This window comes from Prunus avium, chromosome 2 (assembly GCF_965620075.1).
Source record: "Prunus avium chromosome 2, drPruAviu1.hap1.1, whole genome shotgun sequence".
NCBI classification, from domain to species: Eukaryota; Viridiplantae; Streptophyta; class Magnoliopsida; order Rosales; family Rosaceae; genus Prunus; species Prunus avium.
The window spans coordinates 9,345,882-9,364,366 of NC_142285.1; the positions used below are offsets into that span (position 1 = coordinate 9,345,882).

Below are 18,485 nucleotides of genomic sequence, written 5' to 3' on the forward strand. Positions count from 1 at the left end.
ATCTGTCCCATGACAGAAGTGGGCTGCAAGGTGGCGGCCTGTGAATGCTAGTCTAGATGGCTAATCTAACGGTTAGCAAGGTTGCCTAAATAGATGGGGGTGTCATCTACATAATGTAGGGCTTATAAATACCTTGTGAAGGTGTGGTTGAGATACCAAGTGATGTGGTAATCCAACTAAAAGTGAGAGCTTATAATCCTTTGCTATTTGTGAATAGAAGATTGGGAACTTTCCCGTATATGTGTGTATGAGAGTTTCCTGCATGTGGCAAGTCTTACTTGTGACAGTGTTGGTGTCACTTATTCCGTTGCGTGTGCTCTGAAGCCTCACGAGTTTGAAGGTGAAGAGAAGGCTGACTTAGGAGGAGTTTAAGTGCCGGACAAGGGTCGAAAAATTAAAGGCGTTTTTCACCCCAGTTACAGTTCGTACCCTTAAGGTGGAAACGGGCTAGGAAAAGTGAGTTCCCACTTGGGGTTTGAAAAAGAAGATGAAAAAGACCGTGTTAATGTTGCTGAGATAATATGGTTTCTTGTGTTGCTGAGATAAACAACTCAGAAAACACATATGAATGTCGAAATGAAGCACATGCACCCTCTCATCGGTCAGAACCCACATGACATGAAAGCAACTCTGTAATTATTATTTTTTATATAGCAGTTTATATCAATTGCAAATAATAGTAAAAGGTGGGAAAAGAAATTTTTTTGACACATACCAAACCCACACAGCCCACCCTAGGACATGCACTTGGAAGAGACTTGTCTGCCTCGGGGTCGTCTTTGAATTTTTGTGCCACTTACAATACGTCATGGCTCAATTTTAGTAATGCAGATTAATTTTGACAAAAAGCACATGCGGAATTGGTGCCTTCTCGCTCAAACTTGCAAAAAAAATGTGTCATAATTTTTTTAACAATAGTATTTGCGGAAGACACCAATTAATCGAAAATACCCTTTAATTTTTTCAAAAGCAACGAAAAGGTGAGACCCATGCTTGTCATGTAGACAATTAAGGAAAATTTTAACGGTCGAAGCTAGATTGCAAAAAATTAAAAAGATTAGGGTACATGAGTGTTAAAATTGGGGGTGCAAGGACAAACATACTTTAAGAGTGAGAGTTCAGGGTACTAAATTGAAATTAACCCAAAAATTAATAAAAAAGAGTTTTGTGAAAACAATTTAAAATCTTGAAAGTGTTTGTGTAATTTCTGAAACTCAAGGGAGTTATGTGAAAGGGCCAAAAAGCTCAATAGGTGTTAGTTTAAATAACTCAATAAAAGAATAAAAAAGAACATTAGGATGTAAATTAAATTAAAACAAAAAACCTTTACTGAAAGAATACATTTTCCATCGAAGGTACCATGTACTGAAAGAAAAAGAGATACAAACCAGCCTTAATAAAAGTGAAGAGGTACCTTAGTCAAAAAGTAGACGTTCCATCATGTATTGAAAGAAAACACATCTGGGAAAAAAAGACGAGAAGTTGCCTTGAAGGTTCCTTACCTATAGATGTTTAGTAAATTAAAGACCGTGTCAGTATGAAAAGAAAATTCAGCCCTATTTGTCATGCATATAAGCTTAGTTCTTACTGTATCGTTTTATTAAGAAAGAAAATCACAATACAAAATCAGATAAGATTCTCTCTGCTTCTTCTTCAATTTTTCAATGTTCTTCAAATTCTTATTGAGGTTTATGGGGAGTTGGGTTACTCCCCCATTGCCAATTGATTCTGGGGTGGAAACTCAACTTCCTTCAGATCTACCCCCTACAACCACTCAACCAATCTCTTCTTCTTCTTCTCCTTCTTCTTTCACTCATGATTCATCATGGACATATGATGTGTTTTTGAGTTTTAGAGGTGAGGATACACGTACCAATTTTACAGATCATTTGTACAAGGCCTTGTGTGATAAGGGCATCTACACCTTCATTGATCGAGAGCTTACAAGAGGAGAAGAAATATCGCCAGCCCTTGTCAAAGCAATTGAAGAATCAAGAATTTCTCTCATTGTATTCTCTGAAAACTATGCATCTTCGAGGTGGTGCTTGGATGAACTTGTCAAGATCCTTCAATGTAAACAATCAAACCAACAAATAGTTTTCCTCATCTTTTACAAGGTGGATCCTTCGGATGTGGGAAACCAAAAAAATAGATTTGGAGATGCATTTAGAGGCCTTATTGAAAGGAAATTCAAGAATGACAAGGAGAAAGTGCTCATATGGAGGAAAGCTCTTAAAAAAGCAGCAAAATTGTCTGGATGGCATTTCAAGGAGGGAGAGTACGTTTCTATCTTTATCATTTTTCAAGTTTTTTTTTTCTCTCTTCTTTCTCATTACTATTTGTTACACATTTAATTGTTACTCGTTATTAAAGAAAAGTATCTTTTTGTAAAAATATTAAATTGTAGGGAGAAGATCTTTATTTTAAATTATTTTTTTTGTGTTTTTGTATTTTCAATAGCTGTAGGGCATAATGTTTAATTTAGTGTCTTGATCCTATATTTTTCAAGCTAACTTAGTTTCTTTTTCTTTTTTTTACTTCGGTTACATTTAATTGTTACTCATTAAAGAAAAGTATTCTTTTGTAAAAATATACAACTGTAGGGAGGATTTATTTTCTTGGGTATTTTTGTATTTTCGATAGCTATAAGGAGAAAGTGTAAAATCCATATATTAATCTCTTCAAAAGGCATATAAGTATAAATCTGATTCATTAAATTTGTGTTCTTTTGCGTGGTTGGATGTTTAAATCTGATTCATTAAATTGATTAAACTGGCAGGTATGAAGCTACATTTATCAACAACATTGTTGATGAAATCATAAGCCGAGTACTGAGATGCACATATTGGAATGTGGCCAAGCACCCAGTTGGAATTCAATCTCATGTACAAGATGTGAAAAAGCTTTTAGATGTTGGTGGGAATGGTCGTCGCATGGTTGGGATATGGGGGACATCTGGAATAGGCAAGACAACAATTGCAAAAGCTATATGGAATGCAATTGCCCACGAATTTCAAGGAGGTTGTTTCTTGCCAAATGTTACAGAAGGAAGCTTAGTCCAGCTACAGGAGACTCTTCTCGATAAGATTCTAGGCAAAAATTGGAAAATTCAGAGTGTTGATGAAGGAATCGGTATTATAAAAGAACGGCTAAGGCATAAAAAGATTCTCTTAATTCTTGACGATGTGGACCAATTGGAGCAGTTGGAAAAATTGGCTGGAGATGATTGGTTTGGTGAGGGTAGTAGAGTAATCATTACTACAAAAAATAGGAGATTGCTTGAGAATCGTGAAATTGAGTTGATATATGAGGTGAAGAAGTTAGATTACAACCAAGCTCTTGAGCTTTTCAGTTGGCATGCATTCCGAAGAAGTGAACCTCCAGAAGATTATTTGGAACTCGCACAACGTGCAATAGCTTTTGCTGATGGCCTTCCACTAGCTCTAACAATTTTAGGTTCTCATCTTCGTGGTATAGACATACGACGTTGGCAAGTTATATTAGATGGTTACGAAGGAGAACCTTATACCCATATTGAAAGAATACTTCAAAAAAGTTATGATGCCTTGCATCATCTTTCAAAAGAATATTTTCTCGACATTGCATGTTTCTTCAAGGGTGAATATGAGGACTATGTGCTACAAATAGTACCCCAAAAATTCATTGAAGAATTCGTTGACAAGGCAATGATAACTATTGAATGGGGTAGGATTTTAATGCACGACTTGCTAGCAAACCTAGGCAAGGATATAGCTCGCAAAGAATCCCCCAATGATCCTGGCCAGCATAGTAGATTGTGGTTTTACGAGGATGTCAAACAAGTTCTAACTGAAAGTACAGTAAGTATCACATATGTTATTATATTCAATTTGACAAGAAAGAATACCTTATGTTACCTTAATTTTCTTAACAAAATGTGCTTGCATTTTGGTTTGTACAATGCCTTCGTTTCCTAATTAATGCTTTTCCATCTTAGGGAACAAGAAATATTAAAGGCATCATGGTGAAGCTTCCAGAACCAACTGAGATAACCTTGAATCCAGAATGCTTCCGTAATATGGTAAATCTTCAAATTTTCATAAACCGTAATGCATCTCTACGTGGGCACATTAACTATCTGCCCAACGCGTTAAGATGGATTGATTGTGGTGGATATCAGTTACAATCTTTGCCACCCAATTTTCTTGGAGAGCGTCTTGTTATGTTCAATATGCCTCACAGTAATATCAGACAATTGGAGAGACTTAAGGTATGCATTTGAAATTATTTTTATCTGTTATATATAATTTCAAATAGAGTTGTTAATTTCAGAAGGAAAAAACGAAAATTGTTTTCTAAGTTTTTGTCTTTTGAAGCGTGTGATTAATTATTTCCTGTTTTTGTGTTCTTGTCTCACAGCATTTGCCAAACCTGACATCTTTGAATTTGAGGGGTTGTCAATTCTTAGAAAAAATCCCAGACTTATCCGGAATCCCAAACATAGAGCACTTGATTCTAAGTGATTGTACACATTTGGTTGAGATTGATGATTCTGTTGGACTCCTTGATAAACTTGTTGTATTACGTCTCGATGGATGCGTTAAGCTTACGAGGTTTGGAACAAGACTTAGATTGAAATCCTTAAAAAAACTTTTTCTAATGGGTTGTAAAAGGCTTGAGAGTTTTCCAGAAATAGAAGTCGAGATGAAATCACTATGGGCATTGAATATGACAGGAAGTGGCATAAGAGAATTGCCTCTATCAATTGCATATCTTACTGGGCTCAGACATTTGATTCTTGGTGGATGCTTCAATCGTACAAGGCTTGAGATTTCCCTAAAATTACAGCTGCTTTATTGCTGGTCCACATTACGAGTACTTAATCTATCTGGAAACAATTTTGTCACACTTCCAGAATGCATTAGAAAATTTGTGAGCTTGTACGAGCTTTATTTGCTTGATTGCAAGAGTCTTCTAGAAATTCCACAAGAAGTGTTTCCACCAAGAGTAGGTCGGGTATTCCTGGATAACTGCACATCATTGGAAAAAGTTCCAAAATTGCCACTATCATCGGAGGTTGAGTTTAAGCATCTGAGTTTGATCAATTGCGTTAGACTACGTGGCTGTGACATCACAGAAAATGTTTTTCTGGATCAAGTTTCTGTCTCTCTTTTTTTTTTGGTCAGAAAGTGGGATTTCATTAACAAGCCAAAGCAGCCACCAAAACGAAACCAAACAAAGGAAAAAGTCCCAGATAGACAGGACGAGCAAAGAAAACAAACTAAAAGCAAACTGCAATTAGCCATCACACGGATGTCGCAGAGCTGCTCTAAACGTCGCCACCTGCAAGAAGCCTCCAACCAAACTAAGGATCAGGTTTCTGTCTCTTCTCTCTCCTTGTCTCTCCCTCTATGTTACATGGTTAAGATGATGATTGTTGTAACCAATTCTATTGTAGGTATCTTCTCATCCGCAATCTCAATTTAAAATTACTCTTCCAGGCGATGAAGTACCAAAGTGGTTCAGCTGCTGTAAAGAAGCAACACTAGTTAAAGACGAATACACTTCTAGGGTTGCTCGATGTGAAGTTTGTTTTGAAATTCCTCCAAATTTAGATTGGGAGACGTTAAGATTGGTTCTATGTGTTGTTAATAAAGGAAAGTTATCTGTTGATAGAGGCAGGGCAGACACATATGTTCATATCAATAGAAAAATGGTCCAATTGACACATATGAAACCAAAGGAAACTCATGTGGCTCTTGAGTGTATTACATTATTGAATCTGAGCATCGTACGAACTCATGAGGCTCATCAACTTATTCCATTACATGTGGGGGAAGAACTGACGTGGTTGCAGCAGGGCAATATGTGTCAAATTATATTTGAGTTCTATGACATGCCCACACCCGTTAAAATCCTCTGCGGGGTCCACCTATTAGGCCACCAAGTTGCTGATGTCACAGTTGATCCTGGGCGAAGGCAGTGGTTGTTGCCTGATGCGATGGCAGTGGACGATGATATTCATGATGATCAACACCAAGACAACGAATTGCTTTCCTTGCCTTCAGCATCAGAGACTAGTCTTGGCAAGAGGCCTCGGTTATCAGATTTCATGGCACTTGATGTTGATCATCGTGCTAACGTCGTCGACGTTGGTTATCATGAAGCTCAAAGAGGAGAGGCGAATCACCCAAAGAGGAGGCACACTGATTTTAACGAGGAGCCAAAGTATGTAAATCCATTAAATGTTGAATGATATATTTGCACTTTCTGGTCATATATCAACATTTTGTGTTCAATTCAAATTTAGCAATATTTTGTTGTGCATCTCTTGGGTATATGTTTGTAGCTTTCAGGGTGTTTTTTATTTTATTTTTTGTTTTGGGTTAAATCCTTTTTCTTAGCGCTCTACGTTCGATATTAAATTTTCAGGCAATGAAGTTCCGAAGTGATTTATGTGAGCCCCAGGTTCAGCTGTCGAAACGAACCAAATTTTCGAGCAATGGTCTGGTAATCAAGAGGCGTGTTGAGGCGCCAGCAGTTTCTGAGATTCCATTTTAAGTTGCATAAGGCAATACCTTTCTTCTCAATTGATGCATCCAGCATTTATCCGCAGATGAACAAAACTGGTTGCAAGCCGGATTTATCTATGCTTTCATTCCACACATATGCTTTGTCTATGCTTTATCTATGCTTTATCTATGCTTTCATAATTTCCTATCAAGGTTTGTTGAAAATCAGACATTAATTCTAAACTTTCATCCAAATATGCCCAAAATATTTTTGTTGAAAGATTGTCTCATTACACTAGTAATGTTGCTGGTATTGGCAAGGTACAAGAATCCTAGCATGTCTAAATCATGTCAAGTTGCTGCAACTCACGTTGCTGGTACAGTTCAAGATTTTTTGATAATCCTGCAAGGGCATGGAATGAAAAGCTTGATGAGCAGCAATAGTGTCATGCATATTATGTTGTTTTCGAACTCCTGTCTAGTTTGCGAATAGATCTTGGTTCTTTGAATACCAGTTGCTGTTTGAACAGCCCTGGTAGAGCTAACATCTCCAGTGGCTCCATTGCCCAAAAAGAATTTGGCTTTTGAAACTAAGAAAAAGACGGCAGGAATTATAACTTCTTTCTTTGTTCACGAAAGCTCATTATAATTCTCATTGGATGACCGGATAGCTACTGTAGATGTCGAATGTCCAATTTTATCCACCAAAAATTACAAGGGGCATCTCATAGTCAAAAAGATAACTACAACTTACAATGTGAACTGACACCAAGTAAAACTTATGACAAACAGGAATAAATGTCCCTACAACACAAAAACAAAAAATCACTTCATACAGCATTATTATAACAAGAGAGAGGCACACAGCAGTGTAAATGTTGACAAATATGCACGGCACAACCATGTGTCTGTGGAGCGCTGCAAAACCGGCCACATTGCCGCAAAGAAAAAGCTCCGCATTGAAATGGCTCAAACCAACATATTCAAGCATCACCAACTTGGTTATATTCCTACATAAGCCACTGTCCGACAAATACAAACGCCTATACCTCATTTTTGCCACCATTCTTGGCGTATGGTGCCTTTACAGCTCTGCATGGTGGCCTTGAAACTTGTTTGAATTGAGTTGTATTTCCTATCATATAGCCAGCCACACCGAAAGACCATGCACATACCACAAAGCAAACAATCTCGAACAATCATGATCGAAAGTTTGCCATTCTGAACAGTTTTAGCCAAGCAAATCTTTAAACAAGTTGGGATTCCAAGGCATCTTTAGGGTTAGGACCCTTATTCAATTGTGTTACCCCACTTTGAGCAGTTCTTGTAGCATTTGATAACTCAGATGCAAGATTAAACTCATCCCTATTGGTCGGCAAAGGGTCGCCAACACTGCTACTAAGCCCGCTGAGAGATGTATCTGCTTATAATCCCATAATATCAGGTGTCTTAGCAGCAACAGCTGCACCATGATTTGCAGTTACTGCAACTTCAGTTTGATCAAGAAGGCCTACTAACTGCTTGAAAGGATCTACAGTGGAAGCAGTACTACTAGTTGAGTCACCCAAATCGAGCAAGTCTGGAGCAGGTTCATGATTAACTTCAGTGTGTACAGCTGCTGCCTTTGGTACCTGGGGCTTCTCTGAAGCATGGATATTCGCCTTAGACACCTTATGGTTGGCAGAAGATGGCCTCCTCTCGGTTTTTGATGATCCCCCAAACAGTGAACTGGCAAGCTTCTGCTTTTCTGGAGAAATTTCAACCTGGGGCCTCCTTGACTCATAAGTATCACGTGCTTTTGAATTTGAAGCGCTCACGCTATCTATTTGTGTGACCCCATTCGCTGATTTCTGGGAACTAGAACTAGAGGAATTTGAGATCGACAAGCTGGAGAGGAGTATGTTGGCCTACCCCATTTTCTTTGAACACCATCTAGTCGTAACTTAAGTTCCGATGATCCTGCATCTGTCACAGGTGGCAATGATGCAGGCTGGCGGATCTCTCTAGCATAAGATGGTTCAGGAACTGGAACAAGCTCGGTTGAGGATGCAACTGCAGCTGGAGGAATTCTTGATGGCAATGCTGGCTTTGGAAGCACATATGCCTCAAACCTAGACCATGGGTTAAATATTCATGCTGATCTTGGTTACTGAAGTTGCTGATATTTAACATTCCAGAGCGCTCATTCTCGGGAATATAGGGCTGAGCACCTTTCTCTAGTGCTTGCTGGACATAGCCATTGAGGAATGAAAGGCTTTTATCAATCTGCAAGAGAAAGATGAATATTAATATTACACAAAATAATCTTATTCAAGAAATAAATAAATAAATGGTTTCCGCATGATCCAAAATCAAGGTTTTCAAGCATATTAGAGAAATACAATTGCAAAATCCATGAAAAGAGCAACTTATAACTAAAGGGAAGAAATAAGATGCAAGGACCAGGGACGAAGAAGTCGGGAAACTAATTAAAGCATGTCGTGTTATACCAATTAGAATCACTTGATTAACATCCAGGTATTACCAACCAAAGGCATCTACATAAATTAAGTTTCACCAGTATAATATGATGCATGTTGGTCAAATAAGCAATTTTAATCATTCATAAACTGATTCCAAATTTTTCTCGATCTAAACCACAAGATCTATATCATCATGTTTATATGCACCAAAACTACAACAAATAATAAGGCTGCAGAAACCCATGTACAATTTAATACAATTTAATAACTGACATTATCACAATTGGGACCTGAAGATTATTACCTTCACATTGATCCATGCATGCATACACGAATTTACCAAATAAAAGAAGGGAAAGCAATAATTTGCTGACCTTATTAAAACCTGTGCAGTTGATAACTGTATACATATATACATTCATAGCACATTTTCAAAATTTACCAAATAAAATATTGGAAGGTCAAGAACAGCATTAACCAAACAATACATGACATCTTTCTACTTAAACAGAGTAAGGTATCTAGTCAGATTATTTTTCAGTCAACATTTACAATGGCCTTTTTCTTTTGGACCAAAAAAAGTCCTTCATTTAATGATTTGCTTGCCTATTTATAGGGGCTGAGTGTTCAGTATTTAAAAAATATCACTAATGCCCTTGCAATTGTCAGATATGGGCCCTTACTTTTTCTCAAACTTCATCCCATAAGTAGTACGGATAGGGCATATTTGACAAGGAAGCAAGCAAATTTACAGTTTTAAAAATATTCCTCTGTTAGGATACATGTTCATTTGTCATAGTATTTCTATTTCGGAAAATATTCTTCTGGATCTACAGTTTTAAAAATATTTAATGTTGTGTCATGATTCATAATAACGTATCTATGAAACACAAACACAATCATGATCTGAAAAACTGAATTATGTTGCATCAAAGATAATGTACCCATATGAGAAAGTACATTATCACGACGTGGAAAAGTGGTACGTCCTATTAGAACAATTTACAAGGCAACTACTGACAGGACCCGCCCCGGATTTCCTCGGAACCCGGGTCGGATCCCGCCTAAATATCCGGCATTCCGCAGATGCCGGGCCCATGTACTAAAACCCGAGACTTTCTACCAAAATTTTGGCAGAGTCTCCCCTGTAAACAGGACATAACCCAAAATTTTCAACCTGTCAAAAACACAGATATTTATAACCCAACAGCCAGCATGCATTACACAATACATAGCATTTACAAACTGTGGCCTCCGGCCTCAAAATACCAAAATTCTAACTGGGCAATAACAGAGCATCTAACAGAATTCAAAGAAAATAAAAGTGGGAAGGAAGTTTAACGATTTTACATAGCACAGAGGCCCTGAGAAGGCTCAAGTGCTGTAGCTCGTGAAAACAGGAGCACAAGACACGGCACTGCGGCTCGTCCCAGTCAACTACTGGCTGTGGGGCGCAAAACAGAAAATTGTGAGTGGACAAAACAACGTTTAGTTCAATTTAAACCAAAGTAGTATAACCCCACTGTTAGAAAACCATGCATGAACTCAATACATTAAAAACCATTATATTCATACATATATAGTTTGCTCAATCCGAGCTAAATCCGAAATTCAGTGAAACTTGCAAATCAACCCACCCAAACCTTTCCTTACAAAACTCAAATCAAACTCTCGAAACCCGTGCCCACCGGCACGACGAGCGGGGAAGTATCCTCGCTCAAAAATAAGAACAATTGCATAATACTAAAATATGAGAGATACACTCTATATATATATAAGACACACCTAATTGTACCGGGGAAACAATCCAGCAGGGGATTGTTGACTAGCTCACAATTATCAGCCCTCAAGCGGACTATGTGGCTAGGGACAAGCCGTCCAACTGGGGGACTAACTCTCAGTCAGCACGTACGGACGAAGAATCAAGACCCGTACGCCTGTAAACAGTCCTACGCGCGCAGACTACCCAATTAAGGGTCTACAGCGACACCCCGTTAAGGTATGCCCCGGGTTCCGATATTTCCAAGTATCACATTTCCATAATCCATTCACAAATCCAGGGGGAGGTACACGGGGTAGTGCTTATAGCACTTCAAACTGACAATCTATACCACATCTTTCCACAACTCATAAAACAACCCCGTACTTCCCACACATAGCCCTCAAAGATAGATAACAATTCACATATATCAATTTATATATACTCAAGATACTTAGAATATCAAAACCCAGAAAATATACCAAATACTTACGAACGTATTAGTTTCACTTTAAAGCACAAATTAACTGTTAGTAAATCCTTAAATTCTTATACATGCAATTTCCAAGATAAATCCATGCTATTTATTTGAAAACAAAGTCCACTCACAAGTAGTCCCAAGCTGCGTGACCCTGAGAGGGTCCTGCCTGCTCCGAAGGCGGAGTCGGATTACCTATTTCAGAATAGGAATACGATATAAAAATCCAACTCTTCAAAATAAGACTTTAAAATAAAATCCTAATTTTCCCGGGTTTCTAGTACGCACGAGGAACGAGACACTCCTAGGGTCCACCTAAGAGTTTCAAACGCCGAAAAAGTCTCGGAAGACACTCGGTCAACCGGACGGTCAAAACTCACGATCGAACGGTTATCGTAAATCATAAACTTTAAATTATTGAACCGGAACATCCGGGGTTCCGATTCACAATCCGTGAATTCCTATGCGATCCTAGGAATACCTGGAACAACATACGTGAAATTGGGTTTGATCCAACGGGCCAAACACATCGAACCCAAAAATCACAGATTAGGTAAAATTCGTTCGAGGCCCAAACGATATCCAAATTGAGATCCGTAAACTCCTACGCGCTCGTGACAACGTAAGGATCATTCTAGGATAAAATGTGGCCTCTGCCGGACTGCCCACGCGCCGCCCCACGCGCTGCCGCACGCGGGTGGCTTGATCACAATTCCGGTGACCGGAAAAACTTAGTATTTTGGCTCCAAACTCCTAACCTAGGTAATACACCTAATTTGGAACCACTTTTCTTATTGGGTGAAGGCCAGAAAATGGCCGGAAGTGGCCCAAAATGGTGGCCGAAACTGCCAGTTTTCTTCAATTCGAAATTTGAGTTATAAACTCTCAAAATTTCTGGAAACCTAACCAACAGGCAGCTAGAGTACGAAAAATAGATGAATTTTCATACCTCACTCGTCCAATTTGGTTGAGAAACGAAGGAGAACGAAGACCTCAAAGTTACTGAAATTTCCGGCGACGTTTCTGCGTTTTCCGGCGAATTCCAGCAGCTCCAAGGGCTGCGCTGGCCGGGGAAGAGAGAGGAGGAGGAGGCGGTTCGATCGAGTCCGGTCTCGTGGCCGGTGGTGCAGCGTGGCGGCGACGGTGGCTGCTGGAAGTGGCGGCTGGAGGTTTTTGTCGAAGGGGAGGGGGCTGCTCGCGGGAGAGAGAGAGAGAGAGAGAGAAATGAGAAATAATTAGAAAAATCTGATTTTATTAAAATGAAAATCTGAAAATTTCCAATGAGGCCCTTAATGGTTTTTCGACCATAACTTCTTCGTTACAACTCCAAATCGAGTCCACTACGTGTCTACGAACTCGGCTCAGTACGAGCTTCCTAAAAACACCACTTGCTGCCCCAAACTCTCTCCGGATAAGAATTGACCTTTTTGCCCCCACTTCAAAGGCAAAATTGGAAATTCCAAATTTTAATTAAATTAAATCCAATCTTAATAATATTTTGGGTCGGGATGTTACAACTACATTTTTTAATGAGACATACATTAGTTCACTTTCCTTACACCTAATTTATATTCATCAAGGATTCTATTTGATATATCTCAACAAATGCTTTCCAAAAGATACATTTTGTAAATATAAAAAAACCAGAGAAAATTAAAGTTACAGTATATCGTTTGGCATATAACAATAAGAGAGTCACCAAACTTAATGCAATCACAAGGTTAAACAGCCATTAGACTTTACCATTAGAAAACAGGAGGTTCAGACAGTAAGCCAACAACCACCAAATAACAAGGAAAAGAGAAATGCAGAACTACTATAGTTCTTAATACTTTAAAGGAGAAGCAAAAAAAAGAAGGGTACGAGTAGATAATGCAATTAAATATGACCTCAATGTCTTCACAACTTGCATCTGACGGCATAATACTCTCAACTGCAGGAGCATCTAAGCTAATGACAGCTTGCAATTCATATGCACGCTGCTGCAGATCTGTTGAGTGAGAAGCTGACAATTCTTCCACCAAAGATTGACACTGCAAGGGAAGAAAGATTTTTATCAATTGATATATACTTGCATGACAGGCCAAAACAAAATGAAAATGACAACATTATAGCTAATCATTGATTAGATGAACGTCAACATTATAACGGTGTCCAGAAAACTTCAACTTAAAAAAAGCATTAAACATTCATCATGCAACTATAGAGCTCTGGACCTCAAAGCTAGGGCCACTGATCATTGACACACACATGCACACAGTTTTACGTGCACATTACAAATCCTGCACATAATATCTGAATGTTATCAAGCACATTTCTCCCTTAACTAGCATTAACCATTGTATAAAGTAAAATTGTACTACGCTTCTTTCTTATAGAAACTATTTCAAAAGAGCCACACCACCAACCACTTAAAAGAACATTTCAACTCTGATTTAACTTCTAGCTGACTAAGCCTTCAATCATAAAAAGATTAGGAAACTACATGCATACATACATACATATAGTCAACCATTCAAGAACGGATCATCTACAGTGCAACATCATTCTGCTAGAGCTGATGTTGAATTTTGTGAAAGCGGCTTGAGCAGCTGCTCAGTCCGTTTTGTTTTCAAGTCTCCTTTCTGTTTTCATTTTACATCTTTAATTTTTGTTTCAAAACAATTTGTTACTTTAGGATGTAGAATCGCTTGTTAGCGCTTTGGAGTTTATGGTTTAACTATTGTGAATGGTAGCCGATAACCTGAGAGCTAAACCCAATACCCTAAGCACTAAATGGATGATTTGAAGGCCCACCAAACAGGAAAACTTAACCCTAAACCCTAAAGCTAAGCTCTGAACAGGTGAAAAAGCAAAAATAGCAAACACACTCATTCCACCTTGAGTGAATTGAACAGTAGCTTAAACGATTTCCCAAACTACTAGGAGAATTTTGCACTGCCACTAATCTATCAGAATCCATGTTAATCATTACATCTTTTGATTAAACATCTTATTCAGATTTAGCTATGCTCTTTAGAGAAATTCAACCCACTACTAAAAGCATATTTACAGACAATGCAATTTCCATCATTCGGAAAGAATAAATTCATTCCAGTCATGACCGATGCTAATCTATAAAGGGATGCCTGTTCAATCTAGTGTGCAAACTGTACGGTGAGATTTGAACTTTCAATCTTTCAACTTAATTTTCAGTCAAAGATATGCAAGTTAACAAATCATATCTTCTCTCAGGGAAAGCAAAATAAAATGGCATAAATACCAGTAGAACTCTTACAATTATGAGCATAATTACTAATCATAATGCATTATTTTTAGCAGGAAACTAAAAGAAAAAAACCACTCGTAGGAAAACAACTGATTCAACCTCAGATACAAATGCAAAAATTAGGACTATACTGATCAAACATGGAGCAATTTTTTATCACCCTAGCCCAGTGAGGGTAAAACAGTAACTTCCATAGCTTTAACAACCCCTACAGCAACAAAGTTCTAGAAGATGGCACCTTGATAGCCAAGTACTGTGCTACAGAAAACTAGTTTGTACCTTGCTATTAGCAAACCATCACTTGGGAAAAGAGAGATGGGATCATCCTATATGACCTATTTAATCTAAAATAAAATAAAAAATGGTAACCAAAAATAATAAAGACTAAGATTAAAATAAATGAAATTCCACATTATGCTACAAAAGCAAGATTGCCATCGAAAGGTGTTCAAATCTATGCAGACGATTAATGCATGCAAATTGATATTGTTGTCAAAGTATTAAAGTTCATTATATGCACCTCAGGTAGGATATCCACTTTTCTCTGAGCTGAAATTTCAAAGGCATATATTTTCATGATTGCTGTAAACCGCATAAGCCTGTATGAGAAGAACAGACTCACTTCAGTTTCAACAAGTAAGATACAAATATATACACAAATACAAACGGTGCTCTTTTTATGAATAGATAACCAAATATAAAATTGAGAGAAGAAAATTTTAAACCTATGAAATACTCATAAAATACAAAATTTGTGGTTGTTTGTTTCTTAAGCAAATGGAAAATAAAAATTGTGTGCCCTGTGCTCTCTTCTTTATTCTTTCCAAAAGCTCTCATGTTTCTATAACTACACAGGGACCCTGCTTATTCTAATCAAAGTAAATTTGTACTTCAAATTACCTTTTAATCCCAATTCTTAAGATAACATTTTTTCAAATTATGATTTGCACTCCCATTATTTTTATTCGGATTCTAGCTTTATATGCATTTTTAATTGTATATATAATTAAATTGTATCTCGTTTAATACAATTATACCCTGACCTCATTACCAAATTTAAGAAGCATGGAAAATTTCTTCAAATCAAACCCTAAAAAATTACAAATGCAGATAATGAACCTCTAGTTACAAAAAACTGAGTTTGAGGGATACCTTAACGGATTCATCATTTGAATACGCCTCTGCCACATCACATAACTTCCCAGTGATATAGGAAGCAGAATATTTTCCATCAGCAGTTCCATATTCCCCCAAAACCCAACAAATGACCTGAGATCACAACTAAAATTCAGATATCAACAGGAATATTCTTCCAAAATTTTCTACATAAAGAAAAGAACTGAGAGGACAGAATGTACCTGAAGAAATACAGATGGAAGCTTTGGCTCACCAATTATACGCAAATATGACTCCACCTGCACATAAAGAAGTTTAGTTCTTTAACATGCAGAAACAGGGAAAGCAAGGAAATGGTTTAAGACATAGTGCAGAAGCAAGCAATGCACAAAATGTTGTAAACATACTACTAGAATATAATCCTCAAATGTTACACAAATGGCAGTACTATAAAAAGGTGAATGCAGCATTATATCTCCTATGCTGAATTTATCAGGGAATGTTGAACTCAATGGCAAAAAGAATGAAAAGCCTTAGCAATTTTGCGACATCAAAATGATTTTCATCACAAACAACAAACATAGCAGTAATAAGTAATGCTTCTATTCCCAATAGGGTAAACCAAAACCCTAGGAAAAATCCACCTCTGAGGTCTCAAACGTTATATGCATGAAATGGCTTGAGAGTAACTTACATAATTTTATAACTAACTAGAACAAGTGACACCTGTAAGTTATGTGTCAAATTCTTTGACGTGGCAACTCATCCTCCTAACATGATATGTCCATGATTTTACCATCAATTGTTGATGGTCTAAGTTAATGGAAGGGACTATTTGAGGAGTCCAAAAAGAGATATTGATCAAAAATTCAACAGGAACTTTTGAAATCGCACAAAAATTTAGGGGGCATGCTATAACATTTTTAACCAAATAATAACTGAAATAGCAACTTTGTAATGACATTGAATAAAACAGTTATAAACATAAGGTGCAAAATTAAAGTTACATACCGCAGATGATCTCAACTGACTATCTGCAGAATCATCATCCTCTTCAAATCCCTCAGCAATCAACTTCATCAAGTTATGTGCCACCTTGACATTTACCGAATCTCCCGCATGTTCAAAGACTTTATTCATGGTCTGCAGAGAAGGAATATCAGGCATGGATGACATCGGGTGTTTAATAAGCAATAACAAAATACTCCCATGATAACTAGAATATAAAAGGCAACATGTATTACTCTTACCTGGATAAACCATTGATTACTTGGTGCAAATTGCTCCAAAAGCTCCACACATCTAGAAGCTATATATGTTTTGTAATGGTTATCATTAATGCTAATCATGTAATCAATCATACTTTCCACAATCACTTCCACATTGGAGGACTTGGTCATCTTGTACAATAGTTCAAATGTTTTTCGCTTCAGAGTATCATCTGGGTCCTGCATCATGCACATCAAACTTCATCTAAATTAAAAGTTTAAAGCATGATTTGAAACCAATCCATCAAACCCAACAGAATTCTTTCACCTCTAAGCAATCAATGACGGCTAGTTAGTGTTGCTCTGCTATCTCTGGACTGATCTTTATTAGTCGACCAATGGCATCGATGCCCATATATTTCCAATTATGACTGTCACTCTGTCGACCCAATATACAACAAGGAATTGGTGTTTAACTCTCCAAATAATCTACATGCAGACTATAATTTGCAGAAAATTACAAAAACTTCAAACCAAAAACTTCAAACCTTCAAAAATCTTGAGATGACTTAAGCAGTCTGTTCTAACAACTTAGGATTTGGATATATGGCAGAAACGCAACAAATACACTCATAAAGTACAGCATTTCCTATATTACTTGTAAACGACAAGGTAATCGTCCGACTTGAGATCCTTCTGGATGGTGTTGACGATCAAGATGATCAAATCGTGATCGTCGCTGAGGAAGAGCGAAACGCGAGGTAACCGGTGCGTTTGAGAGCAAGAGATTGTCGTCATGGGTCATCTTGACGGCGTGGATGTAGGCGAAGGAGCCGTCGTGGCCGAGCATTTCGACGTAGACGAGGCGGATGATGTACTCCATCTTGAGCTTGGGGATTTCGGGCTCGGAGAGACGTCGTTTTAGGGTTTCGATCTCGAGGAGGACGATGCGCTCTTCTTCAGCCCTGGATCGAGCTTCGCCGATGTACTTGACGAGGTCTCTCCCTATGGTCTTCAGCTGCTGCATTGCTGCTGATGATTAGTGGAGTTAGGATTTTGCAGTTGCCAATGCGATGGAGATTAGGGTTCTGAATTTGGGGCATTAATTGGTGAGTAATTGGACCGAGTTCAGTTGCATGAAGCAGCAGAAGAGAGGAGAGGAGAGAAGAAGAAGGGGCTATTAGTTTTGGGTTTTTTATTTATTTTTATTTTATCAAAATGAGAACTCTAATTCATATAGAAGCAACATCAATACAACTAGAGGTACTAACTTGTCTAGGTGATACAAGTGGCCTCATTAAAACATTACCATAAAAAACCTCCAATGGTCAAAGAAAAGAGTAATGCTATTTAGACGTACAAAATTGTCCATCTTATGTGATAGCTTACGTGGTCATGTCAAGTCAATTAATGAATATTGTCATGTGGATTTTTTTTTTTTCTTTCTTTTTTTTAATAATTATTAAAAACAAAAAATAAAATTGAAATAAAAATTAAAAAACCCTAGCATTCCTGGACTCTTCGTCTCCAGCACTCCCTTCTTCTTCATCTTGATGAGTGCAGAACTAATGTTCTGGGCGATGGCGTGGGTGTCGCAGACCTTGGGGATCTGGAAGTTCTCTATGTCCCACTACACCGACATCTTTGCCTTCTTGTACTCTCTGCCTTACCCATTGACGCTGCCGATGTCGCCATACCTGCCA

At 37.8% G+C, this 18,485-nt stretch overlaps 1 protein-coding gene, 1 long non-coding RNA gene and 1 pseudogene across 4 annotated transcripts; 1 reads left to right on the forward strand and 2 right to left on the reverse strand.

Annotated features, from left to right (window-relative positions):
* Nucleotides 1-1,432: 1,432 nt before the first annotated feature.
* On the forward strand, nucleotides 1,433-6,646 carry LOC110765832 (TMV resistance protein N-like). Of its 2 annotated transcripts, XM_088248091.1 has the most exons (6): nucleotides 1,438-2,278; nucleotides 2,780-3,839; nucleotides 3,977-4,249; nucleotides 4,399-5,355; nucleotides 5,438-6,207; nucleotides 6,412-6,646. In XM_088248091.1, the coding sequence occupies exons 1-6, from the start codon at nucleotides 1,665-1,667 to the stop codon at nucleotides 6,416-6,418; spliced, it is 3,681 nt and encodes a 1,226-aa protein (XP_088104217.1). In that variant the 5' UTR covers nucleotides 1,438-1,664; the 3' UTR covers nucleotides 6,419-6,646. The 2 variants fall into 2 exon arrangements, with proteins under 2 accessions (XP_088104218.1, XP_088104217.1); XM_088248092.1 differs by lacking the exon at nucleotides 6,412-6,646 and having other exon boundaries at nucleotides 1,433-2,278; nucleotides 5,481-5,681.
* Nucleotides 6,647-7,163: 517 nt separating this feature from the next.
* LOC110746062 (AP-4 complex subunit epsilon-like) lies at nucleotides 7,164-17,809 on the reverse strand (annotated as a pseudogene). The gene is made up of 10 exons (XR_015833703.1): nucleotides 17,549-17,809; nucleotides 17,331-17,492; nucleotides 17,111-17,221; nucleotides 16,825-17,022; nucleotides 16,586-16,717; nucleotides 15,817-15,873; nucleotides 15,611-15,727; nucleotides 14,979-15,057; nucleotides 13,080-13,223; nucleotides 7,164-8,756 (listed from the first exon to the last, which is right to left on the reverse strand). The product of XR_015833703.1 is annotated as an AP-4 complex subunit epsilon-like (transcript).
* Nucleotides 8,763-13,073, reverse strand: LOC110762706 (uncharacterized). The gene is made up of 3 exons (XR_015833546.1): nucleotides 12,140-13,073; nucleotides 11,322-11,385; nucleotides 8,763-10,397 (listed from the first exon to the last, which is right to left on the reverse strand). It is a non-coding gene; the product is annotated as an uncharacterized LOC110762706 (long non-coding RNA).
* Nucleotides 17,810-18,485: the final 676 nt, after the last annotated feature.